Source organism: Rhodnius prolixus, unplaced genomic scaffold (assembly GCF_049639745.1).
Source record: "Rhodnius prolixus isolate KJV_2025 unplaced genomic scaffold, Rpr scaffold_2, whole genome shotgun sequence".
NCBI lineage: Eukaryota > Metazoa > Arthropoda > Insecta > Hemiptera > Reduviidae > Rhodnius > Rhodnius prolixus.
The window spans coordinates 10,071,490-10,098,394 of NW_027411592.1; the positions used below are offsets into that span (position 1 = coordinate 10,071,490).

General features: G+C 31.9%; 2 protein-coding genes and 1 long non-coding RNA gene across 6 annotated transcripts; 2 read left to right on the forward strand and 1 right to left on the reverse strand.

The window, feature by feature from the left end:
• Positions 1 to 2,052: 2,052 nt before the first annotated feature.
• On the forward strand, positions 2,053 to 9,546 carry LOC141450424 (thioredoxin-2-like). The gene is made up of 4 exons (XM_074120860.1): positions 2,053 to 2,260; positions 7,204 to 7,308; positions 8,994 to 9,119; positions 9,208 to 9,546. Exons 1-4 carry the CDS (start codon positions 2,237 to 2,239, stop codon positions 9,268 to 9,270), a joined length of 318 nt encoding a protein of 105 aa, XP_073976961.1. The 5' UTR covers positions 2,053 to 2,236; the 3' UTR covers positions 9,271 to 9,546.
• Positions 9,547 to 9,563: 17 nt separating this feature from the next.
• On the reverse strand, positions 9,564 to 12,016 carry LOC141450428 (uncharacterized). Its single transcript, XR_012456107.1, has 2 exons — positions 11,314 to 12,016; positions 9,564 to 11,246 (listed from the first exon to the last, which is right to left on the reverse strand). It is a non-coding gene; the product is annotated as an uncharacterized lncRNA (long non-coding RNA).
• A 441-nt stretch (positions 12,017 to 12,457) lies between these two features.
• Positions 12,458 to 26,426, forward strand: Atg18a (Autophagy-related 18a). 4 transcript variants are annotated; one of them, XM_074120837.1, is made up of 11 exons: positions 12,458 to 12,726; positions 12,856 to 12,938; positions 13,031 to 13,197; positions 15,845 to 16,039; positions 16,215 to 16,378; positions 16,456 to 16,566; positions 16,664 to 16,861; positions 17,667 to 17,774; positions 18,018 to 18,133; positions 18,488 to 18,514; positions 23,315 to 26,426. In XM_074120837.1, exons 1-10 carry the CDS (start codon positions 12,656 to 12,658, stop codon positions 18,508 to 18,510), a joined length of 1,236 nt encoding a protein of 411 aa, XP_073976938.1. In that variant the 5' UTR covers positions 12,458 to 12,655; the 3' UTR covers positions 18,511 to 18,514; positions 23,315 to 26,426. The 4 variants fall into 4 exon arrangements, with proteins under 4 accessions (XP_073976938.1, XP_073976935.1, XP_073976936.1 ...); XM_074120834.1 differs by lacking the exon at positions 18,488 to 18,514 and adding an exon at positions 18,918 to 18,974; XM_074120835.1 differs by lacking the exon at positions 18,488 to 18,514.
• Positions 26,427 to 26,905: the final 479 nt, after the last annotated feature.

Consider the following 26,905-nt stretch of genomic DNA (forward strand, 5'->3'; position numbering starts at 1 on the left):
GTTGTAAAGTGAAACGTATATAGCCGCCATAACATAAGTTAAATTAAAGATTAGCTTTATTATTATTTAAGGGGAAATTCAAGCTATAATTATGTATGCTGAAATCAGGTAGTACAAAATATTCAAGGAGAAATACGTGAATATATTTTTTTTTTCTCACCTTCTACGTCCTTCAACCATTATTTAAAGTAACAGATGAAATGCAATGACCAATGGCTCGTGAATTCATTTTTATATTCAATTTATTGAAAAACTTTATATTTTTATTTTTCTGATTTTCACAAACTTTATAAAATAATTTCAATTCCGACCAAGCGTTCAACTGTTCTACTTCCTGTCTAAAAGCTTATTTAATTTAATTTGGATTTTTTTTTATTCCTTCAACGATTTTACTTTAAACTTTCTATTTCTATCTATTAAATTCATCTTAAGCATAAAACCTATTAAAATCATTTTTGCAAATAAATCCTTTTTAAGGGGTTATGTGACAAGGCTTCTATTAGATTGTGCTCTGAATACCATTCAATATTGTGTAAGGTACTGACAAGAAATTAGTGTTGCCAAAAATCCAGAATTGTCAATTGTCTGGAAATACGGCTGTATTGAACTTTTTTTCCAGCAATTTTCTTGATAAAAAGTCCGAGTTACTTTGGTCTTGATTACGCATTATTATGGTAAGAGGAGGATCTATTCTATAACATTATCTGAGGCTGATGTGCCTAGGAAAGTATCTATTCAATATTATTTTGGCCACATCAGAATTTGAAGTAACGGTTGATGGAACTTTTGAAGAGAAAGGGCATGAGGTATATTGATAAAGTAAACGTTGTCACCGATGGTAAGTGTAGTGAGTATTACGACTTAAAGGTGTTTCCACTTCAGTCGAAAAGTGCTCTCATAATTGTTCCGATCCATTGGGTACTAGTCGAACTAGGATAAACGTGCATCTTGAAAAAGAAGCAATATTCCGACTGCATCAGCTTTGTTTAAAAAAAATTAGAGAAGAGTTTGAATTTTATGGCTTATAGTTTGGATTGAGAGGAACGATTCACAAGAAGAGTTTACTGTCATGAAGACTCTAGCAGAGTCTCTAATGATTCATTAGGGATAAATAACCTCCTAACGAGGCAAAATACTTTTATACAATGATTGTGGAATTTTTTTGGGAACACTTTACTAACAGTATAGTTTGGACTCGACAGTTTCTAAAGAATTCCCGTCCAAACTTCATAAGCTTTTATACTTATATGACCAATAATAAAATCAATCAATTATATACGTACATTACTGCGTGCACAATTTTCACTCAATACGCACATGATGTCGTAATACAATGTAAGCACGTAAGATGAAATGCGTCACTCAATTACGAAAGTAAGCAAATGATTTGTTCTAATGGATTTTTTTGTCTGGTTACTTAATCGCACTCGTTTTCTGTAAACTCGGATTTTTGGCTACATAATTGATTTCTACGATTTAATACAAGAACATCATACATTTTAACAAGTAGCTCCTCTGATTCTAATATAAATGGTTTGCGCAACTAGTACCGAAAACTCTGGTAGTGAAGATTTCCAAAATATTGCGTTAAAAAAACAAAAATCGAATTTTTGCAACCCATTTACCCGCATTTACAGTAGAGTAAATGATAGTACAATATTAAACTAAAATGTAAATTTAATTTTAGAGGAATTGTAAATTAGATGAGGATAACTAAATACATTCAGTGAAATTCGGTTCTAGAAAAGTTGTCATTTAGAATTCTAATTACATATTAGATGAGGTCATGTGTTCCCTCAGATTTTTTTTAAAATGCTTCGTCTTACGACATTCTGAATTATGTTATGACCAACTGTTCATAATTTGTAAAATAATATTTTTTAAATATTCGAAATCTCATGGGTAAAGGAAAATAAATGATTCACGTTCCCAACATTAGATTATTTTGCAGAGCAACTGATATCCGCAACAGATATAAGGAAACCTTTAAGAATGTACATGCGCGCCACAAAATAGCTTTCCGGCCAATGAGAAAAGAGAACCTGGTAAATCTTCCTTAATTACCCCCCTACTGTTCATATCGCCATTTACATTTTGTGTTTAATTTGATTTCTGTCGTCTGTCAAAGCTTTGTGCTGGTAGCATCAAAACTAAAGCAAGAACTCGGTGTCAAAAGTTATTAATTTGTGAAACACTTGTAATTGATTCGATTTTCTTATTAGTAAGTTATTAAAACATGGCAATTCACATAAAAGATACCGTAAGTACCGGCCATTGTTTTTTTGGTTAAATTAATTTACTTTTTGCTATTTATTTTGGCTGCAATTCATTGCTAAATTATTAACTCTATGCGGTTTGAAGTGTTTGTTTAAGACTGTCTTATCTTCTAAGGAAATAGACATTTCTTAGATAAACTGTAATTGGAAATAAACATGATTTATGTATTTATTTTAATTTCTTTTTTAAATAACAAACATCCTGGTCATTTTTACATTTGTTTCACTCATGTTTATTACCAAAAATGTTTATTTTAGCATTTCAATTGAGTGGAGTTTTTGTTTCTAATTCGACAATTACTACAATGAATGTCATATACACGCAAACCTATCATCATTTTTACATTTAGATATTCTGCCTAACCTAGAATTGGTCATCACTACTTATGTGGTTTTCTGGATATTCATTGTAATTACATATTATGACCTTTTTACATTCACAGAATTAAGTTAATCGTATGACGTAAATTTTTATTGTATTTGTTATTTAAATTATACATTCCTATACATTTTATGCAAGTAATTACCATTATTTTTCCTCTTAAATGTGAAGAATCAATATTTATATTTTAAACATTTTTTTAACCTACTCTCATCAGTTAGCCGCTTTTGAGTTCAAGCTTTTTTAATTTTAAAGAATATTGTGATAAGAATTTATCCAAAACGTACTTATGTAATGATTCAATTTAAAATATATTTTGAAGGCTCTTATTGTAGAGAAACCTTTTTTTTAGTCTGGTTTCTTTGCGAAATAAGTATTGAATTTATCGACATGGAATGTGTAAAATTCGTAAGGATTGGAACACTTGAATGTTTTTACTTGCATGCCTTTAATTAGAAGTTAGTTTAAAGATCTTTTATGTCAACGTAAACTGTTACACATTGAATTGTTAATTATCTATTTCACTGAGTTATTTTGCATTTAAAATAAATCTTAGCAAATGAAATAATGAACTAGTTTGTAAGTGCACTTTTCTTTGTTTACATAATTTATTTTTATTTCTAATATGTGCGAGTTTTTTTAACATAATTATTTGCTTGGATCATTTAACTGATTTTGTGGGGGCACACGTTCAAGCACACGGGTATTCTGTTTCGTTGCCTAGTAAGGGCGACCTGGCCTGATATTAGGACTCTTGTTTAGGAGCTCATGTCCATAGACTGAACTGAAATGTGCTACATCACATTGCCCCCACAATTGGCAGTTTACGCTATATCCTATACAGTGTCATTCCTACTTTGCTAACAAAGTCCTGCGCTTGATAAACAAACTGTGTAACTAAAACATTTTATACTAACCATCATTAGGCATACTTTTTGAGGTGCGAAATCTTATCAGGTATTGTTCTGGTGAAGTTTTTTGAGCCAGTTTGTCGGCCGATTCATTACCTGAAATACCGTGCCACAGGTTCCATTGTACACATTGCTTATCCTGAAAGATGAAAATGTTGGCTAAATTCTTACTACTCTTCACGGTTTCGCCGCAGCTAATTTCAAATCAACTCGAATCGCTGTTAGAGAGTCAATTATAATATCATTGCTCTAGCTTTTTTAGAAGTTTTTTCAGAGCGAGCCTATTGTCTGACAAAGTTTTTTCAGAGCGAGCCTAATGTCTGACACTTCTCCATCAGAGTTTGAGGCAGTCCTCGCACAGTTGAGAAAAGCTGGAATAACCCAGCACACTCCTAAACCCGCGTGCTCGAGCCGTTAGCTGCCGAACCATCTATATAATTGTGGATCCTTTTTTCTAGGTTGTTATTAATTACGGATTTGTTCACAGCATCAGTTTTATCCAATGCATGCTTCTTTTCAAAATTTTAGATTAATTAAACTTTCATTTAGATTGAACTCGCCTGTTCTCAAATTTGATGATCAAGCTGCACATCAGAAACGATTAAGATTAAAGGGTTTTAATTTAGATTTAGATAGAATTTAGCATTTGGTTTTCTGTATACAGAGCATTGTAAAAGAGTATTTGAAGAACGTTTTGACTACACCTTTTTAAAAAATAAGGCTGTTATTTGTTACTTAGAAATACGAGTACGTTCTATATCTATAACATACTGATACAAAAGCATTGATATTTGGATTATTATTAACTAGTGTGAGAAGTTTTTGTAAAGACTGGATTACTGCAGTAAAATAAGGTACAGTCAATATTTATTAATGAAGCTCCATTCGATCCCATTTATTGATTTTCCCTATAAATGCTCATTACGTGTTAATCATCGAGTCAAACTCATGAAAATCTATTCTTAAGTTAACCAGCTTTTAAAGTACCTCTACGAACATCCAAGCAATGTAGAGGTCAATTAGTTAAGGAAAGTTCTATTTTAATCACGAAAATCTATCGTTTTTATATGGTTAGAGATAATATTAGATTCAGTTATAATAACCAAGATTATGTAATATGGGTAAAATATATTTTTTCAACTGATTTTTTTATATCCTAAGAAAAAATTGTAGTTTATGCTTTTGTTCTTCATTGAAAAAATTAACCTTGTGAGTGAATAGATGGTGTAAAACCCCGCTGACTCATTTAGATGAACTAATATAACGGTTTTATCATCATCACATCATCGAATGATTGCTTGTTTGTTTAAAGATGTCTGCTTTCTTAAATAGGAATTTTTAGAAGTCGAATTTTTTTTCTCGGTTTTTTTATCTTTTACTGGCTGCTTAGTTCTATCTAATTTTACGATTTGTAGCTTAAATATGCAGTTTTAAGAGACGGCAGAGAGCCTGTTGTATTTCTGTAAAAAAAAGTTTGCTATGAGCACTTATTGACTTCCTCATCATTTTCAGAAAAAGTGTAATGCTTGTAGTAATGTTTCTTAAAAGTAAATGAAGTGTCACTTATCAAAAGGGCGTGTTTGTTTTATTTTGTCACTTCCTGTTTTAAAGAAACATTACTTGATTAATATCGATCACCAGTTCGGCTAAAAGTGCTTGGAGGTGTACCTATCCTTCGGTAACTACATGTGACATTTTCACTCAATATAATATGGGACCATAATATTGTAATTACATAATTATTACGGAGAATAAATGATCATCTTAAAAATTCCCACCTTACATGATAACATTATTTCAAGTGTCTTAAACTAAATCTAAATTGTGTTTGTCTATTATCTTATCGGTACTCAACGTGTCGAAACATTTCTAATCTCTCAAATACCCTTCCTCGATTCTTCTTCCGACTTTTCCAATCCACCGTATAAGAGGCTTTACTTTTTGGTACCGTTCCATTAATTAACGAATTGAAAGGTATTAGTGAATTTTTTGAAATAGATATTTCTTTGGCTGAAAGTTTTCCTTTATTGATTTTTTAAATGTTTATTGAATAACTAATTAGCAGAGGAGAATGTTACGCAAACAACCTTGGCATATCTTTTAATTTTTAATTATCTTTTAATTTGATTAATTCAATTTTAAATAGCTATTTAAAAGGAGCTCCTTCTTTATAGATAGAAACATTAACTAGTGGAATTTGAAAAATTATTCGAAACAGAATTGATATATACTCTTCGATCAGTTATAGGTACCATTTTTGGATTTCGATATAAGTTAAACTGAGCAGCCAAGCTATACTTAACATTATACTGCCATTTGAAATCTCAAGAACATTACTTTCCATGTGGAGCTAAAATTATTTGCTTCACATTTAAAATGAAAAACAAATTGATGACTCAATACTTCCGGAAGAACTAGTCGAGGAAGTATTGTCCCTGATAGAAGTATTTGATAACCCGAAAATTTTCTGGTCTCCAGTCAATCAACGCTGATAAGTTTTTCAGTAATTATATATATATATGCTTTTAGGTAAATGGAATTCAATATGAAACCTATCGAGACAAAATCTGAAGATAGATAAAAATCTATCCAGGGTACGAGGCATCCAGAAAAATCCAACATTGCGGATCTAACCACCTACTAAAAATATTATCTTAAATATTTTTTTCTTCTACTAAACAGGAATTAATCAATAATGTATTTTCTGTGCCAAATCTTCTTCGGAAGTACACATTTCGAGATCCACCATCCATGTACCATGTTCCAAAAAGTAGTTGTTAGAAAATGGTACATTTGTAAGAGCTCTGGCTTAGAAAGAAAAAAACACTAGGATGTTCTGACTTAATATTTCGTTTTTTTAATCTTTAAAGGAGATGTCAATAACTTTGTTTAGTAAATGCCTTAAAAAGATTTAAGAAATATTTGGGGTTGTGTCGCAGTGCTGCATAATATCGCTGATTTTATCTGCCATTTGAGCCAACAAGTGTAGCGTGAGACGGAAACATAATCCTCAAATTCTCTACGTCAAGCTGATCAATGAACCTGTGGTAACCGGCACAAAAAACATGCGTGCTTTGACGGATAAAATCAGCAAAATTAAGAAATCCCACAATCGATACTAAGAAAAGGAACTTCGATTAAGGGAAAACATGAATGTACCCAGCAGATTTTATTTAAATCTTCAGATGAAGTCGAGTGAAATTTTCTAAAATTTACTTTTTTAGAAGTATAAGTAATAATTTATTTTTTGACTTGTTCACGAATTGATTTTCTTTTTAGATCTAAAAAAACTGACATGTGTCACCGAACAGTATGGAATTCGAATTTCGTTCGTTCTGGCGAACTTTAAAGGGAATTAACCGATTTTGTTATCAATAACTGTTACGGAAGTGTAGTATAACGTAACATAATGCTATGTAACGGAAATGTTGGTTTCCAAGCGATATAATTATTTTTAGGACACTATTCTTGATAAAAATGGAGAATAATTTTTTTTTTATCAGCAGACCAAGAGTCACGTATTGTGCAACGATAATAAACAATTTTACCAATCTAATCTGTTATTAAATAGGCAACATAATTTATTTACTGATGAGCTAAAATATAAATTTAATTCTGTATTTTTTTTACTCAGGCTGATTTGGAAACCAAGTTAGCTGACGCAGGAGACAATCTAGTAGTTATCGACTTCCATGCAACATGGTGTGGACCATGCCGTTTGATTGCTCCCAAACTGGAGGTAATTATTTTATATTCCTAAATGTTAACCGATATAACTAACAATATTTCATTTTGCATATTCTAACACCATTGGATTGATTTATGACTGTCGGAGCTTGCAAGTGAAACCTGTTTTACAATTAATAAACTAGTTTGATATGTACGTTTCTGATTCATAATACCAATAAAAACATGAACTAACAAACGTACATGCGCTTAGTCATTCTCTTTATTGGGCATAATTTTAATTTTTACACGGAGCAAGCGTTCCAATTCCAAATAAACCAAATTTTTAATTATTCAAAAAACCAGTCAGAGATCATGCATGCATAAATTACTAATCTCAAATTAGTTTGTAACCATTTCGGGAGATTCTTGTTGTAACAGTCTAATAATGTAGAAATCAAAGAGAGATTGTGCTAGTAATTGTGCACATCGGCTTAGTATTATATGTTTACCCTGATGTCCTTAAACATTGCAAGTCCTTCTAAAAATTCGATTTGCGAGTGTCCGGGTTAGACGAAAAATGTTGAAGTCAAATTCTATACACCAAACTGATTAACCTAATGATCCTCGGATAAAATCAGCGATTTTAAGCTAAAAATTCTTGAATCGCTACTAAGAGGGAGGCTCGCCACAAATATTGGCACGGAATGCTGCAGGCCCAGTAGGTGTGGGAGCTGAATTACAAACCGCACGGCTAGTTTGTAGTTTTGTACAATAAGCATGGCTGTTCCTGCAATAAATATTGGGTCGCTGTGTCAGATCATATTATGTGATACAGAGTACATGCAATATTTCACAATAAAATAGGCCAGAGATGATTATCCATATCGTGTTCTTGTGCTGGGATTATAATTTCGAGCTATTTTTCCTTAGTTAACTAGTCTCGGCACCAATTTTTGCCCGAGGTCATTGTCCCAATGTCGTTAATTTCTTAACATCTAAAGACAAAAACTCCTAAGTTAATTCTGATCATTGCCGTAGTAAGGAAGTGCTCTAGTCACTGCTACAAGAATCTTGGCAGGTTTCTCGGTCTAACTACATGAGCAACTCTTACCTGGCACTTCAAGCAGTTACACAAGGAACATAAAGCCTACTAAATAGTTGGTTTTACAACTTTGTTTGGCTACTTACAAGCAAAATCTAGATCTTTACTTCACTATACAATTATCAACAAATGCCTCCACACTGTGCGTAAAGGCACTTTTGACGGCTTTGTAGATTTGAGTCCCAGTCAATGGATTTAGTTAACACACCCTTCCTTTACATTGCACTTGTTAGCCGAGCGGTTAGAGGCGAGACCTGCAAAGCTAATATTCATTGTGGTATTGGGTTCGATTCCCGGTCTTAGACCTTGGATTTTATTTAATGGTTAATAAAAGAAATTTAATTAGAAAACCAGGATTGTAGAAGAAGTTGTAAGTTTGAGTGCCGCTGTAGGAGTGGAGGTAAGATTGTAGAAAAAAAACTAGAGCCCTTAGCTAGTTAACTCTCAAGGAAGTATCCTTTATTGACGTAGAAGTTTTACTGAGTTCTTTTCTGCGTGGTTACAGGAATTTATTCGACATGTTAATGTAGGTGATTGAGTATGGACGGTGATGTGTAAATAAAAACTTTTATTGATTTGTAACAAACTTAGATTTAAAAATCCATTTATCACTTTTTAAGACTAAAATGTATGTATTTATTTATTTATTCTAGGAATTAGCCACTTCCAATCCAGATATAGTTGTTCTAAAGGTGGATGTTGATGAATGTGAAGAACTGGCCATGCAGTATGATATCAAAGTCATGCCTACATTTATTTTTATTAAGAAAGGTGTAAAGGCACGTATTTTTGACAAGATTTTTTTTTTTTTGTTAAATCTAACTAAATCAATCATCAAATAATCATATTTTTATTTTCTTATTGCAGGTGGACGCTTTCTCAGGTGGTAATTATGATAAACTTCAAGAAGTTATTTTAAAGCACAAGTGAATTTAAAAATAAAATATTTTATTTTGTTCTGACAGTATTATGGCTTTATTTTTTTAATTTTCAAAGTTAGCTTTTTTTATAAAACTTTTTTTCATACAAAGCATATTTGTAAAAAAAAAATTCATGAATTGGTCACCATCAAAACCGAGTTACATGTTTAAAAGTTGCCTTCATTACTATTAAAAGTTGTTAAATAGTAAAGCCATATATTTATGTATAAGTATATTAAAAAAATATATATAAAGCGAAAAATATAATAAATGAATGTTAAAAAGCCTTCTTTAATAATTGCAAATAATAAATATCCAGATTCCTTGTATTTTATTATTTTGAGTAAAATGCACTTTCTTGTAAAATTATTATTTTTGCTTTCGCTTACTATTGGTAAAAACAGATAATGCAATAATTTCAAATGTTCAGTATTGACTTTTTAGCGAAAATACACATTTTGAGATGTTCTGAGTGAGAAAAAAGTGTTTTGTAGAAAATGGTCGGAACCTTAGTGATTCGATGCTTTAAAATTAGAGATAGCTTTAAAAAGATTATTATTATTTTTTAATGATTAAGTAAATAAAAGTGCAAGGAACTAAAATTTAATCTTTCATATCCCTTGGGACTGTAAGTTAATAAAAATTCCTCACCTGAACTACTTTTTTCTAAGCAATTTTATATTTTTTTAGAAAACGACTGCAACAACCACACCATTTTCTTTCAGCTGGAAACATTCATTGTGCGCACGTAGTTCTACAGCTAATTTGACCTTTCTGAAAATTTTAAAACAATTTTCAAGAGCTAGATGCTTACCTCTTCAACAGGAAACATTCATTGTGCGCACGTAGTTCTACAGCTAATTTGACCTTTCTGAAAATTTTAAAACAATTTTCAAGAGCTAGATGCTTACCTCTTCAACAGGAAACATTCATTGTGCGCACGTAGTTCTACAGCTAATTTGACCTTTCTGAAAATTTTAAAACAATTTTCAAGAGCTAGATGCTTACCTCTTCAACAGGAAACATTCATTGTGCGCACGTAGTTCTACAGCTAATTTGACCTTTCTGAAAATTTTAAAACAATTTTCAAGAGCTAGATGCTTACCTCTTCAGTGCTATTTTTAGTGTAAGGTACAGGGCTGTCCCTAAAGTAGTAATGTTGCTAAAATTAAGGTTTAAAAGAAAGTTTTCTCATTTGATGGGTGATTTCTTATAATGTGCCGTACAATGTAGTTTTTGAGTGTTAGAACGTTGTAATTAAGTACCCACTCAGTACTTGCCTAAGGTTCTTTAATAATGGCTGCCAAATAATACAGCAAGTAGCCAGATAGACTTCGTAAGTGAAAACGCTAGTCAAATAATTAATTAAATCAGCTAGCGTGCATACTAGTCTTTTTGGGACAACCATAGACTCTTAATCATATTCCAGTTATGATTTAAATAGATCAGTTTGCCCAAAATGGTAGCACTTATCTTTAATGAGAGTCAATTGATCATGCTTCTTGCATATTTTTTTTAAAAAAAAGAAAAAGTTAATTGGATCCAGATTAAAATCCGAAGTAGCCTCTTTTATTCTTTTTTTTTCAACAGCCACTTAACTTTATCCACGAATATATATAGTACGTCTAGGTTTTAACATTATTGTATACGGCACAATAATCTATTATTTGTCGAGTGTGCAGTTTGACACCTTAAACACACTCCTTTTTTAAGGAGCACAATCACACTTCAGAGCTTCTATAATTATCAAAGCAAAGCTGAAAGTACTTTTTTTAAATAGAATAATGCTTACATATGTACCTTTAAAAAAAACTTCAGCTGTAAATGTAGAGTAACAGGGGCGAATATGGACAAAACCCATTTCTTACGTAATATCGACATCGGTCTAAAACTCGCTCAAAAAAGTCGGATCAAACATATCTAATGTTTTTCTGGTCATTGACATTTTCTACTTCTCTCTCACTCCCTTCCTCGCTCATCCTCTACCTAAAATACACCATAGGAATTAGCTGGTTTCTAAAATGGATGTGCTCCTAAGTGTATAAGATCCTACCATCTGATCTATGTACTTGTTAGAATTAAATGGCGTTCTCTATACCAGGGGTCCCCAAACTACGGCCCGCGGGCCACTTGCGGCCCCCTGAGGACATTTATGAAGGGGCATCTCTTTCATTAGTACATATGTACCAAATACTTTCACTGCACTGCCACAAAGCGTTGCGCCGCTCATGTACAGTACTACTTTCAGTGACGCGGGACGCACGCGTCAAGGCTCCGAAAGCAGTGTAAAATTTCAGCAGAAGTAGAAAGAAAGGCAAAGCAAGCACTATAAACCGGATATTGATCATCTCATTAGCCAAATGCAGGCCCATAGTTCCCACTGAAATACTGGGCAGTTTGGTGATTTAAATTTACTTGTTCTTTATTTTAAATATTTTATTTGTTCCCGTTTTGTTTTTTTTTACTTTAAAATAGTTTTTTTTTTTTATAATCTGGCCTTCCAACGGCCTGAGGCCCTCTGGGTAAAAAGTTTGGGGACCCCTACTCTATACAATAAAGAAGATATTCAGTTCCGAGACATTTATTAAAACACAATGAATTTAAATCTTCATATGTATTATATCTGTTTACACAGTACCTTTAATGAATGCTAAGCAGTTGGATATTGCCAATCTGCAAAACTTGAAATATTTTTTTTTTTCATAACATTCAAATAACTTTCTAATGGAAAAAGCCATATTTTAATAGCTCTACAATAGATTTGGGCCAAAAAGTTAATTTAAAAGTCTGTTTTTTGTTTTCCAATTTCCTAATCTTCACATTTTCTGTATTGTGATTTGAACAGTTCCTCTCTTTTTTTAAAAACAGAATAGTGAGGTTAATTGACGGTTAAGTTTTGAATTATAAGAATTTAGGTTCTCTACGTTTTAATGATACACTGTTAATAAAATATACTTAATGCAGATAAAGATTGAGAAATTCGACTGTATTGACTTTCAATATTCATTTTTGTTTCTAAACGACGACGCTAACTTCTTCTCCCGCCATGTTAATAATAACATTTTCAAATTAATAAAATTGGAATTTATTGGTTATTTATTCAAATAAAAAAAATAGATCTATTGATCTTTCATTTAAAAAAAAAAGGAAAAGCAATCAGGCTACTTGCGAATTCATTCCTAAACGTGACGTATCCTTACAAATTCTAATGATAAAACGCTTGATAACAACTAATGACGTCAGGAATGCTAAAACCAAAACATACTGTCAGCTGTTGCAGTTGTGAAAAGGTATTTCGTGTTTTTGTTCTGAAGAGAATAATGTGAAGGTCGGGAAAGTTTGCTGAAATACTTGCACTTTACTTTTGTACAGTCGTTATAAAGATACTTAGACTAATGAATGCCGTTTCGAGGTCGTTTGATTCTTCAAAAAATGGATTTTTTGTTAGTTTCAATCAAGACTGCACGTAAGTTGATATTTTAATTTAATTTTTATCTACAAATAGACTACCAATATTGAACACTGAAGTTTCAATGTTAAAAACAAAAATACATTTAAATATTTTATTTACTCATATAATATCTTGCCTTTCTAGCTCCCTAGCAGTGAGTACTAATAGTGGTTATAGGATATTGTCATTAAATGCAATTGATACTCTTGTTGAAATATGTGAAAATGGTGAGTAAATTTTAGATTGAAAGTGTGTACTCAATCACCATCTACACGATATTGCCCGTTTCTTATGTATATGTATATTTTTTTTGTCCTAGAAACTGAGGACATATGTATCGTTGAACGACTATTTAGCAGTTCCTTGTTGGCAATTGTAAGTCTTTCTTCGCCAAGGAAATTGAAAGTATGTCATTTCAAAAAAGGGACTGAAATATGTAATTACAGCTATTCCAATACGATTTTGGCAGTAAAACTTAATCGTGTTGTAAGTATTACAGTAAAATTAATTGTGATCAATTAGTTTAATTTTAAGTATAACTTAGTTTGCGAAATAAAATAAAATCCGATGAGTTTTTTAAATGAAATTTAGGACAGATTGCTTAGGGTATCAGATTAAGCACGTATAGTTTTGGTGGTCTAGAATAAAAAGATAAGTTTTCGGTCATAATATTTTTTTATATCGGATGACCTGACATTTTGGATAGCCCTGAAGGGATTTAAAACTAATATTTAATTTTTTTTCACCAATTATACGCAACAATTTTAGCTGCTTAGGCATAAATAATAATAAGTACTGGAACTAGTTGAAAACAATTATTAGATTACCTGCTTAAATGAGAATTTCAGTTGTTGAGATAAAAGTTTAAAAGTTTTGGGTTAGAAGTCACATATTTCTAATAACTCCATCAGATTACATATGTGAAAACGAGGGGAAATAGTCCTTGATGAACTTACTGCTAGATGATGGCAGTAAATTTACAGTGTTGAAGACTTAGAAGAAAGACAGAATTAGAGGTTATCATGAATCTTGATTAGGCTTTCGAAGAGCTTTCGTGTTGCATTCAATTACAAGTTATCAAATTCACCTACTGTAGAATTGGCCGAGTACTTAAAAACCATTGGCCGCCGTCTCAAGCTCTGAAAAGTTATGAAATAATAGGATAATAGAGAAATAATAATAATAAAGAAATGGATATTTTCAAATTCTTTAATTCAAAATTAATCTCCCACGTGCTTATACAAAACAATTTTGACGTGTGATGAAAGTAGATTTCTGGTGAAAATTAGGTTTTATACATAATTTAATCACCTCACAAATCATATTTACAGTTTTGCCAGAGAATGATTTGAGAAAAAGTAGAGATTTTCCATAAATCAACTGTTATTACAGTAGCTAGGTGTAAGAACTGAAAAATAGCCCAGCGTTATAAGGCAAAGAACAATCGTGAACAAAATTTTGTCCCAACGATTATATTTAGTAACTATTGTACATTACTACATTAGACAACTTCATGAATATGTAATTAACTTTGTACGTATAAATTATTTACTGATAGCATCTGTTTTGACAATTATCATTCTTAGTGAGAATTTAATAAGAAATTTTTAAATTCAACCAGAGAAATTTGAAGATCACATTCAAGTTTGTTCGTCAAGTCCACTGTCTGGAATTTTAAATTTTAGGTATCCTTCTCGTAGCTAGTTGTTGAAAAGAGAATTTTCTGTCTCGAATTGCACTCTGGAAGGTGGCAATTTAGTGAGTAGAGAAAGTAGGAGCGTTCAAGTAGGTTGTGTAAGAGTGTATACATGAAAGTCAGGTCTGTGTTTGTCTCCTAGAGTAAAGGCTGCCAAGTCCAGTAGTTTTCATAATCAGATCGCATGGTGCGTCCAAGTAAGTTCCCGTCTCCCGAAACCAAAAAAGACGAAGAAATTGCTACAATAGTGGCAATGTATGTTTTCTGGTAAGGCAACCATAGTAGAATAATATTCTAAAATGGATCGCACCAGAACTTTATACAATGCAACCATTACCTGAGGATCCTTAAATTTGTAGGTTGTTCTCCGGATGAAGCCTGTAATTTTGTTTGCTTTTGATAGTCATTGACTCCTATTGTTTGCAATTAATAAGCAATTTCTGCATCAATTTTTAAAATAACCACTATTCGTGGTAAACCTTACGAAAGATGATTGTATGTAGATGTTTTCATGAGTAGTGCACGTTTTTAACATATATAATATTTTTGAAAGTCATATGGAAAAATTAGAAACTTGCTATTTCTTATGTTTGGGTCACAAAGTGAAATACTTAATATTATTATTTTGAAACATAAATTAGCTTATTTAAAAGGAAATTTAACCTTATTAAGATAGGATAGAGCTTATTGAAATTGTTGTAGCTTTAATAGTTTCGAGAAATATAGACGACTGTTTGCTAAGAAATAGTAGTACCTTGAAAAAACATAAAATTAAAAATATCTATAAAACGGAGCCGAATCGAGCCATAGTTTATATAGAATTTTTTGTTGCATTGATGCCCAAATCACCTCCCGAAGTAACGGTAGTCTGATGCGGAACACCCTGTAGATAGAGTAGTTGTGGATGAAAGAATCGCGACTGAGAAACTAAGAAACTACTGAGAAAGGAGACTGAGAAAGAAACTATTTCGCATTTATCAGTATTGAGTTGCATTCTGTTAGAATTGGACCAATCAACAGACGATTCAGAGAATGCTGAAGCAAGCCAGCCAGCATTCAGAAAGGTTCTTACGACAGAATAAAATTTTTAAATCTTCAGTGAAAGGAACAAAGAACAAACATGTTAAAAGCAGAAGAAAATGTCATTGATGAACAGTTTGAACTGACTATCTAGAAATTTATATGAATACATACATTTAGAATGCATTCTCCATTGTTATAAACATGATATAGAAGGATAAGTTTTTAAGTAAAGTATTAAAAAAAAAAACCCTTCACAAAACTTCATTGAGACTTAACTTCGTTAAGACCATTCGACAAAATCAAATAATAAAATTAATTTTAATTTGTAAAATTTAGTAGCAACATAAAGCAATGTATTCTTATGTATTTATACTGATGAAAGTATTTGTGCGTTTTTGTTCTGTTTTTTTGTAGAGGTTGGTGGTATGTTTAGAAGAATCTTTGTATATACATAATATACGAGACATGAAAGTACTGCATACTATTCGTGACACTCCACCCAATCCCAACGGTATATGTACTTTGTGCACTGATAGCGAAAATTGTTATCTCGCCTACCCAGGAAGTTCTACTATTGGCGAAGTTCAGATATTTGATACCGTCAATTTGGTTAGTATCAAAAAGTAAATAAACTATATTAATTTATTTATTGTGTATGACTAAATTTCGTCTAATAAATTCTTTACATTTGTATTTATAAAGAAGCATTTAAAAAATACATTCTATAATACGATCCACCTTTTGCTACACCTATAATAATACTGCGTTTTGCTTTATTGGTCAGCATTGTAAAATGATGATAGCAGCTCATGACTCTCCATTGGCAGCGATGATATTTAGCCCATCTGGGCAGTTGATTGCAACTGCCTCAGAAAAAGGTACCGTCATACGGGTATTTAATGTTTCGGATGGTCTTAAACTTTACGAATTTAGACGAGGAGTCAAAAGGTATACAGTAATGATTAAAATTTCGAATTTAAAATTTTAACCAAATATATTAAAATGATTTAATAAATTGATTTCAGATGTGTTAATATCTCTAGTTTAGCATTTTCTCCAGATGCAGCATTTCTGGCCGCTGCTTCCAATACAGAAACTGTACATGTTTTTAAAGTGGATGACCCGAAAGATGTGCCGTAAGTATATATGATTACCACAGATAGTTTGCTGAGAGTTCTTAAAACAATCCTTGTTTCAAAAAAAAAAAAAAAGAAAGTTATTTATTACTACTAGTGTTGGACCATCTGGAGGAGGTAGTAGTTTGTCTGGAGAAGATGGAGCTCAAGGTTGGATGGGTTATCTATCAAAGGCAGTCTCAGCGTCTGCCAATTACCTTCCCGCTCAGGTCACTGGTGTATTCAACCAAGGACGGGCTTTTGCTTGTGCTCATCTACCACATCACGGTTTCAGAAACGTTTGTGCACTTACTATGTAAGTACAATTACACATACTTATCTTTAAAAAAAAAAAAAATTATCAATTTAAAAATAAAAAACTATTGAAGACATACATACTTATCTAATGAATTTTAAAGTTATTGCTTATATTTTAATGTATTTTCTTCAACCCAAAGTAATTTTGGTAAAAGCAGGGTGTTTACAATTTCACAAATTTCTATTATTTATTTTTATGTTTCTTTTAACTTTTTAAACTTTATGTACACATTTCGATCAAACTTAGCACTCAAGTTATTTATATATAAATCCATTTAGTGCAAGTTAGTGGTGGAATAATGCGGTTCCCTCGAAATCGAAGTAGAGAGGACCAGGTTTTCATTAAAAGCAGATCTCCGAAGAAGTAATTAAAAAGTGGAAGAGAACTGTTTTATGCTTCATAGAACTCTCTAACTTTGGACAAGTTAGGAAAGCTGGCATTCAGAGAGTTCTGTAAAACAAAAAAAAGGATGTAAATAGGTCTTAAGAAAGAAATTATGAACCTCTCCTAAAGAAGCGGTGCATTTCAGCTAGTTCTAAGAGAAATTCTTCAAGTGGGCTGCTGATTTTAACTTGGCTAGACGACTAGACCTCTCCAAATTGGTTCTTTTTGGCCACCAATTGTCACAGTTTGGACTCACCGATTTCTAGCAATTTTTTTTCATCTGATTGTATCGATAAAACATTAGACCGCGTAAATAATTGTTATTTTTATTTTTTTATGTAATCGTGGTAGCCAGTGTCAGCTAATGGTTTTGCTAGATATTTTGTGATGTATTAATAATTTATAATTGTTTTTGTAGGGTGCAGAAGGTATTGAGATTGCTTGTAGCTTCGTCAGATGGCTCTCTCTATGTATACAATCTAGATGTTGTAGACGGAGGTGATTGCAGTCTAATCAAACAGCACAAGTAAGTAAAAAATTTAACTAGCCAAAGCTGTGTGTGAATTAATCAAAAAATATCAATTGCACTGTGTGAATATATTTTTATTTTTTGTAAATTATAATGTTATTAGTAAATGTTTGGGTTGAGTTTTAACAACAAAAAAATTAGGTATTTTCTTTTAAATGCAAGACAAACGTACAAACAATAGTAAGAGAAAGTAAAAAACTTAGCAACTGCAGACATTTTAAAGAAATTATTTCAAAACAGATTGCAGAAAAAATATGAACCTGTTCCTGAAATGGTGCATACTAAACATGAAGAGACTCCTGCATCCAGTTCACAAAAAGCGCAAACTGATACTAAGGAACCATTAAGTACAACTGGTAAGGTCCTTATTTATTGCATAAACAAAAAGAGAAAAGTAAAAGGAAATTAATATATAAAGCTCGTGTTAGTTGCTGATTTTTTTTTTTTTAATACAATTATTACAGTGTAAATTATTTAGTCTTGCAATATAAAATTGGCATTTAAAGTAATGGTTTCTTTACACTAAAGAAGTGCCATTTTAAATTGCCAAACAGTATATATTACATTTACCGACCTTTGAATATTTTTAAAAAGTTTATTTCCTGGTTACGCCAGATTAGTAAAGAAATCGATGCAAAATTAAAAATTTAAAAAACGTAAGTTTTTATGCCTATTAAAAATGTAACATATTTTTTCATGCATGCAAATAGACTACTTGCTAAACTTCATGTAAACAGGTATTGATTATATTTTTTATCGCATGTTTCATTTTTATTCTCTTCAATTTTTTTTTTAAATAATTGTCTATATTAGTTTTTGTTTTCTGGTTTTCTTTAATTCTATTTTTTAATTATTATCATTTGTTTATACTGCATAGAATTTTAAATTTTCTTGTCTTGTTTATTTTTAAGTTTTTGAGTATATATTCTTCTACATTATTCTCTAAACATAAAAATAAAAATTAAAGTAAATTTGTATCATTTAATGGATTTTAATTTAGTAAAATTAGTACAAGTAGTATCAATATGTTCAAGCATGTTTAAGTGTAAAAAAAAAAAAAAAAAAAACAACAGAAACAAAATCAAACAAAAAGCAAAAACGCAAGGCTAAAGGTGTTATGTTTTGTATTTGTGTGTTAAGGCTCCTATAATAGTTACGCTGGAATTCTGAAGGGCCACCCTCCAGGCACCATGTCAGGTTAGAAATTAGTGAGTAATGTAAAAAGAAAGAGAGTTATGTTTGTGCTTGTATTGTATGTTTGTTTGTCAGTTGGGGATCCAGAAGGGAGCGATTGACACTCGCGTTACACTGTAAAAAAGACGTTTTTAAATTACATATACATAGATGAAAATAAAACGATGAAAAATGCACTTACATTTTGTAAATTTTACATCTCTTCTAGACTTTTTGTTTCTAAAGAAAAAAATTCCAGTAATATTCAGATTACGATAAAATAAAAATGTTAGTTTTGCGCGAATGATACAAGAACATTGACATTATTTTGTGAACGTATTTCCAGTGATTTGTTCTGCGAGTTTTTCATTTAGCTGAGCTGAAAGATCAGTATTAAGTTTTGCTTTAAGCCCTTGCAGAAAACATTTAATATAAAACTTGACTTTTGCGAATCATTCTTTAAGCCATTGTTCCGCAGCCTTCTTCTATTTCCGGCACGGCAAATTTTCAAATGTCATTCAGTCTGGCTCGCCGCAAAGTTTTCTGTTTATTACAAAGCATGCATCATCAAATGTCTAGGTAAAATCGTATTTTACAAACTAATTTATTTCATGTAGTTTTTCATTATCTATACGATAATTAACCAATAAAGCAGAGATGCTGACGTTTTGTTAGACCACTCTTGGTTCGGAATTTCTTTTATAAATGTTTTGTTCTGCACTTGGTAGACGCCACGGTAGCCGAGCGGTTAGAGGCGAAACCTGTAAAGCTAATATGTATTGTGGTACTGGGTTCGATTCCCGGTCTTAGGCCTTAGATTTTATTTAATGGTTAATAAAAGAAATTTACAGTAAAGTATGTTTGCTAGTCGCCTCCGTCCACGATACCTAATTTGAAGTTAGACGTAAAGCCCCGCCTGAAAAAATAGGCAATTACTTTACTTTTTTTACTTACTCTCTGCACTTGGCTCAAAATACAGATCTATGAGTCCTTCTCTCATTGATCCACTGATCTTATAGCACCTCCGGGTGATAAAACTCACACATGTTTTCTAGGGAAGTCATCATCTCTAGGGAATCATCACTTGCTGGGCCAACTTATGCTTCCTCGGCAAGGCCTTCCGAGATATTCTGAAGAAGAAAAACATTCTGACTTAAAATAAATTGAAAGGATGCTAAAGTAAAGTATAAATATACAGTTTACATATAGATGCCAGGTAATGGATCTGGAAATTACCCAGAAACCCAGAAAGTAAATCCTAGAAAGGAACTGGCAATTGGCGTTAAAACTCTTTTTGAAGCTAAAAAACCTTTCCTGGCCTTGCTCTTGCAAGAGAGCTTATATTTTCCTCTACCAACGGTTATAAAGTCGGTAACGAGTCAATTTGAATAGAGACAAGCAATAAAAGCCATTTCTAAGTTATTTTGAAAATGATATTTTAAAAATTAAATTCCTATTTTAATTAAACATGACACACCTTTCACCATAAAATGGCACACCAGAGTTCCATGGTAAACTGGTTTTGGAACTCTTCATTAAGCCACACCCAAAGCTAAAGATGACTAGCGTTTTAAAAATCGTCGGGCATCGATTAACGACGACCGTCAACTGGTATCACATCAGACAATTTCACGAAAGTGAGGTCTAAAGATTATGCAAGTTCGTCGGAAGATCATTTACAATACCTGGGACTAGTTTATGGTTCATGTCAGACGAATGAACATGAAAATGAGTGAAGAAAAATTTGTGCTCCGACTGCTACAGCATTAACAAAAACAGTACTACAGCTTTGAAGTCTGCAGAGAACATAGAGAAGAGCTTTTTTAAAAAAATTAAACTTGTTTTCGAAGTCGTCACTGGTGATATCATATGGCTATGATACTGAAACTAAGCAGGAATCATTGCAATCATTACAAAAAGCTTACGGCACTAGAAACTCTAACAAACGACTTTTAGGAAGAATTTCAAAAGTGGCAACAATGCTGAGATTGGAGTGTGCTTCTAAGGAGATTACTGGTGAAATCATAACGGATCCTAGATCCTAGGAATATAGTTCTGGATACACCTTGAATATTTATGCTGAAACAGACATAGTGGCACCTACATAAGTTACCTCCAAAACTTAGTGCAACTTTTACTTTATATGGAAATATATTGCCCGTAAGAACTAATTTTTTTTCCGAACGTACCTTTTTTTGAACTACTTAATGTTACAGATCTTAACAATTAATTAAGTTACTTCTCGGACAATCTATCGTAATAACATCATCACTCCTTACTTGCAATATGAGTGTCAATATTAGATAATATAGAGGATGCGAATACATTCCAGGGGTATCCCTTTAAGTTATAACATTAGTTCCCTGCCAGTTGGATATTCTGCTTCCTCTGTACTGATGTATGTGTGTGTGTGAGTGTATTTACTTTGTTAATCATATCTATATCTATATGTGTATCTTCATAAGTGTTATGAATTTTTGCCGAAAATGTATATTTGCTTTTTACTCAACAACGCTTCACTTTTGAAAAGGCAATTTTTTTTTGAACATAGTTTTTTAATTGATAAAATACTTTTATAACTCATTACTTAATTACTAGATAATAATCTAGTAAAGTTTCCAAAATTAAGCATGCAATAAACTGGTATTGGGCAAATACAAGGTAGTAGAGAAGGCAGAAGGAACAATGCAGAAATTCTGTCTTGAGATTCACATCATATCTGTGCGCGTAAATTAGTTCACTAGTTAATTGAAAGAAAGTCAAAATTTAAGCTAGTTGTCGAGGTGATAGTTACGTGCCTGCATGTCGCAAGCCTCTTAAGACGTACTTGATGCTAGATACAAAGAATGGGTATCCTATAGTAGTGGGTATCTTATTATTTCGGAGTCTTCTACCACAAAGTGACAATAAGATGCTGACACACTGACTTCTGTCTATATTAACGGTTGGCCAACTTGTCGCTCGCTGCCTGGTGAAGGTTGAGATTGCAATTGAACTTTTTGGAAGAAATCCTGCTTTTAAGAAGGTGGAGGCATGAAAGGGAATCAACGTAAGTGTTCGTCCCTGGCTTCCGTGGATAGATAAATATTGAGAACTGTAGACTAATAATTGGGGCAGCACGGATGCATGTGCTCGAAAATTGGCGGTAGAAAAAGTCTTGAACATCCGAATTCATATAAATGAAAAACAAACGCTTGGTTGTTTGCTAGGACGCTCAGTGGATAGATTTATGAAAAATATTATAAAACAATTATTATAATAACAATTGTAAATATAACACTAGCTTAGTGGTCTTAATTAAAAGCCATGCTCCTAAAATACACATCTTGCATCTACTACATAACCTATCTGGTAAGTAAGCACGCTTTATGCTCCTCTATTTATTCTTGTTTTTTTATACTGTTTCAATTTTTCGCCATATTTACATAATAAAGTAAATAATTTTATTTGAATAATTATTTATTCATTTATTTGTTTGTAGATATGAATTAATGTTCACTTTATTACATTTGCAACACTTTGAATGTTAGCTTGTTGCGACTACAGTATATGTAACTATTTTGAGAATTTGTACCATTTGATCGCGGGTAGCGTTTTTAAGTTTATGCTGTAGAAGCGTGTAGCTGTTAAAACATATATTGTACTCCTAAAAGAAACTGAAATTGCAAATGTCTCAAAATATTTATTTATTTAGGGAAAGAGAATATAACAACTTGTTTAATAATTATACATTTGCGAAAACCGTAGGACATCATGAATTCTCGAGCTTAACAAAGCTAATAATAAGATGGCCAAATTAGAGCCTCTCTCATTCTTGTTGGTTCTGATTGTGACACTCGTTACTTTCAAAAGTGAACCAATTCGCTTTCATAAACCTGATAGACGTGCAGGTGTTTTTCCTTACTGGGGGACCAGAACTGACAACAAAAGTTCTGAGGTCTTTCAGAACCTCTTTGAGATACTGAGTTTGTAGTCTGGTTACTAAATTCTGGGTGGTTTGAGGCGGTATTAGGGTTTATGCCCAGATTTACTTTTGTATTGAATATGAGCTAGAAAAAGTAGTACATACCTTTGAATAGATGATTTTAGGTCGGTACATCAAGTCCGTCTCTTCCAAATTTTGTGTTCTTATTTGGATTAGAAGTGGCCAAGATTTGTTGTTTTTCTTGAGGTAGCTAATTAAGCCTTTGGGACTTTGTAAAGCTAGATCCCTATTGATGGGCGAATTTTAATCATCGCCGAAAATATTGGGCCGAACTTTGTATCACCTTAAATATAACTAAATTTCTTAAACATGTTCACTATATGAGTTAAATCAATAATGATCAGTTTTAAAATGTTTTTTTTTCTTACCCATTTTCTAGATTCTGAAAAATTTCATGAAATGACAGCTGCAGTGAAAAAGCCAGAAAAAGATGGTTTCAAGCTTGATGACGATACTGAATTTCCACCAGTAACATTGAGCAGTGATTAATTATTTTAAACCTAAAAAAAATAATTTTATTTCCCCTTTCTTTTTTTTTAGTTGTTTATTAAAAAACGTATTAAAAAATAAAAAAATTTAGCTCTAATATTTTTCTTCTAGTTTTAGGACATTTAATTTTAATTCGAAAAAAAGCAAGTTAACGAAAGATCGAAAGAAAAAGTAAATAGTACATACTTTTTTAAAATTAATACATTTTTAGAAATATTGTTATCGAGAGGTATACAAGCGTATAAAATTTACAACCTGTCATGAAAATTCATTGTATTACGCCCGATTCACATTTCTTTTTCAAAAGAAACACATAAAGATTCGACATAATTATTACAATTATGTATTTTGTGGCCACTTTATTACTTGGACCATACTTTTATATATATAATTTATATATTACAATATAAAAACTATTTTGTTATAAAGCAGTAATGAATTTACAAGTAAATAAATGTAAATTCTTATTGTGGTACATACAAAGTAATAATCATTACTTTAAATTGAAATGTATTTATTTTTAAGTTTTTAGTAAAATTGCATAAAATATTTGTACTTTAATTTTGTAAATATTTGTATATTATAGTGTCTTAGTGATATAATTTTTTCTTATGATATAATTTTGCCTGTTTAAAGCTAATTACGATTAATTACTTATCATTTTTTTCCTAATAATTTTTATTAATTAAGATACATATATTTTTTAATTTTGGAATAAAAAATAGTGGTTAGGAATGTATTTGAAAAGAAAGAAACTGAAATGATTACTTCCAGAGAAATAATTAATTTAATCAAAAGTTTAAAAAAATTATATATTTATATATATATTTGTGATAGTTAACAATTATTATTTTAATAGTGGAATGAAGTTTCACTTTATATACTTTAAAAAATTAGAGTAAGTAAATTAAATTGAAGTTTAAAAATAGTAAATATATTTGTAATTTGTGTACAATTTGTTTTCTTTTTTTTTTTCAAAATTATCGCGTACATATTTTTTGTGAGAAGAATTCAAAAGTATGTAATTTTCTATAAAAAAAAAAATATCTTATTTTGGGTAAACATGCGAGCATTATAGTACGCAGCATTAAATAAATTAACATTTTGAACAGATGGATGGCTTCTCGAACCTGTTGGAATGTAAATATTGAGGGAATGTATCGACTTTTTTTTATTAAAAATCTCAATTTTCTATGTTCTCCCCTGTTATGTTAACGTTAACTTAAATGTATTTATTCGGGGAGGTCCAAGAATGCTTATAAAGCCGCTGCTGTTAGTAATGCTTCAAGCGCATTGTGTGATGTAAAGCTTCCTCCGTCAAAGAAGAGAGTTGTTAGCTACTATAATCATTTGGTGCTGTCAGATAACCTGGAGTGAATGATAGAGATGGCATATTTTTCACTTAAATGTTTTTTGTTTTGTTTTTTTTAAACACTTTTTCACTTCAATTTGGTAGTTTTATGGAGGAGTCATGATGTCCCCCACTTAAGCCCTACTAAATATTATGTAAACTACAACCTAATTTGTTCTGTAGCTGAAATAGGAAAAAGGTTTCTGGCCTCTTTCCAGATATTTTTTTTATAATCTTTCCAGTCTCGTAACAAAACATACAAATTTGACAGATTTGTATACTAGAATCTTGTCTCTTTGAATTACAACCATTCTAAAGATCCTCATTTAGCATTACACTAAGCGTGGGCAATCGTCAAGTTAGTGTCCCTGTGACTCAGTTCATTTTTCAATACCACATAGTTGACACTGTGCCATCCGAATTACCTTCATTTTGAACTGTCCAGCAGCCTACGCTACCTGCTCCATTTGATAATCTCCAGAGGATGATTCCTTAAGCTTAACATACTGTAAAAATCTCTTTAACTGGGAGCAACTGATTAGTTGGCGCCATCTGCCCACTTCTGTTAATTTCCAGCCTTTCATTTTATTGATTTGCCAGTGATGAGCAACAAGAGCTCTTCCCAACATTCGTCAGCTTTTCTGTCACCCTGTCAAGGAATCTGCAAAAGGCTCTGCTTTTAACTGTTATGGTGCATCTAGAATTCTGACACAATCCTTAGATGAACACTGGTTTTTTTTTTCAGGGCTTTGAAAGCTGCCTCTCTATCCGAGAAAATTCTTACTGCACTAATCTGTTATCCTCTAGTTATTTCCATCAAACTGCATTCTAGAATTGCCATTTACCTTTGCTTAAAAAACAGTTGTCAGACACCCCAGGCTAGGATGCACATCCTTATCTTTTAACTAACCTGTTAGATCATGTGTGATCCATCCCTTTTTGCCTTGAACTGTATGTTTGGCAGATGGAGTATTCTGCCTGACTTTTGTAAGCCTTACCTGTTAATTCTTAATGAAATTTCTTCTTTTACTCCCTAGGTCTGCTCTAAATTGAGACAGGATTGCTCTCTAGTTATTTTCTCTTTTGTGATTACCTTCGGATATAGTTCTTATAGCTTCTGCAAGCTAAAACAAAAACCAACACCCTGCACCTTACCGGGGAATTAATTGTTTCGTTTTACAATTACTTCAGGCCAAATAACTGCTTCATAGATGATTCTTGGCCTAATTACTGTCTCAAATTCTCGTTAGGCCCAGGTAGACACTCTGATTATCACGCCAGATAGTTTTCATAAACTGCTACTTTAATTAAATTATTTTTTAAATAAACTAATGCGATAATTATACTCATTCAGCTTTTTTCTTTACCAGAACTTAACGTCTTATCATTTCTACAACAACGCCATAAAATGTAATAATATAAAGGAGAATATTTATCTAACCTTTATGCCTAGTTAATCCTTGCTAAGTAAGAAATAATTGTTACTTTAATGTTTGTTTAAGCTTGTAAGATATTTTTTGTTACGATAATAGGTTATTTTGTTTTTTTAAACTATGATTTTCTATAAATTGTAACAATGCCATATTTTCATCAAGAAATTAAAATAATTTTGTGTGTTTGTGAGATATTAAAAAGTTGTCTCTAGTTTTTATATTGTTATTTTTTTTCAATTCATTAGAAATTACAACAACTACAACAAATCTTGTTCAAGTAAATTTGTTGTTACTGAATGACTTGTGATCACCCAGCGGTGAAACTCTGTCTCGGTGGATTACACTCACTCAATAAGTCCCTAGGCCATTTCCGCTTCAAGCGACGAGGAGGATTGGAAGGTGAGGAGAGGAGAGCTGTTGGGCAAGAGGATTAGGGTGGAGAGCTAGTTAGCTGTGAAATTTGAGGTATCGAGACTTAATTAGATCAGGGACAGAAGGGATGTGAAGATCTGTATGAATGGTGAGGTTAGATTTGTGGGAGCAAGGTGCATTAAGAATTTTGCGTAAGAGTTTTGATTGATTGTATACGTTTGGAGTTAGAAGGTTTGGTTGAGCCCCACACTTGTGCTCCGTATGTTCTCATTAATGTTAACCGTGTCTTATAGTTATTTTGTGATTCACGCCAAGATTTTCAATC

What these genes read in the sequence shown, in the direction of transcription:
- LOC141450424 (XM_074120860.1), top strand. Translation starts at nt 2,237, where the DNA reads ATGGCAATTCACATAAAAGATACC. An exon ending in CAATTCACATAAAAGATACC is followed by an intron (nt 2,261 to 7,203) that starts GTAAGTACCGGC and finishes TTTTTTACTCAG; the next exon opens with GCTGATTTGGAAACCAAGTT. An exon ending in TGATTGCTCCCAAACTGGAG is followed by an intron (nt 7,309 to 8,993) that starts GTAATTATTTTA and finishes TATTTATTCTAG; the next exon opens with GAATTAGCCACTTCCAATCC.
- Atg18a (XM_074120834.1), top strand. Translation starts at nt 12,656, where the DNA reads ATGAATGCCGTTTCGAGGTCGTTTGATTCTTCAAAAAATGGATTTTTT. An exon ending in TGTTGAAATATGTGAAAATG is followed by an intron (nt 12,939 to 13,030) that starts GTGAGTAAATTT and finishes TTTTTGTCCTAG; the next exon opens with AAACTGAGGACATATGTATC. An exon ending in CAGTAAAACTTAATCGTGTT is followed by an intron (nt 13,198 to 15,844) that starts GTAAGTATTACA and finishes GTTTTTTTGTAG; the next exon opens with AGGTTGGTGGTATGTTTAGA.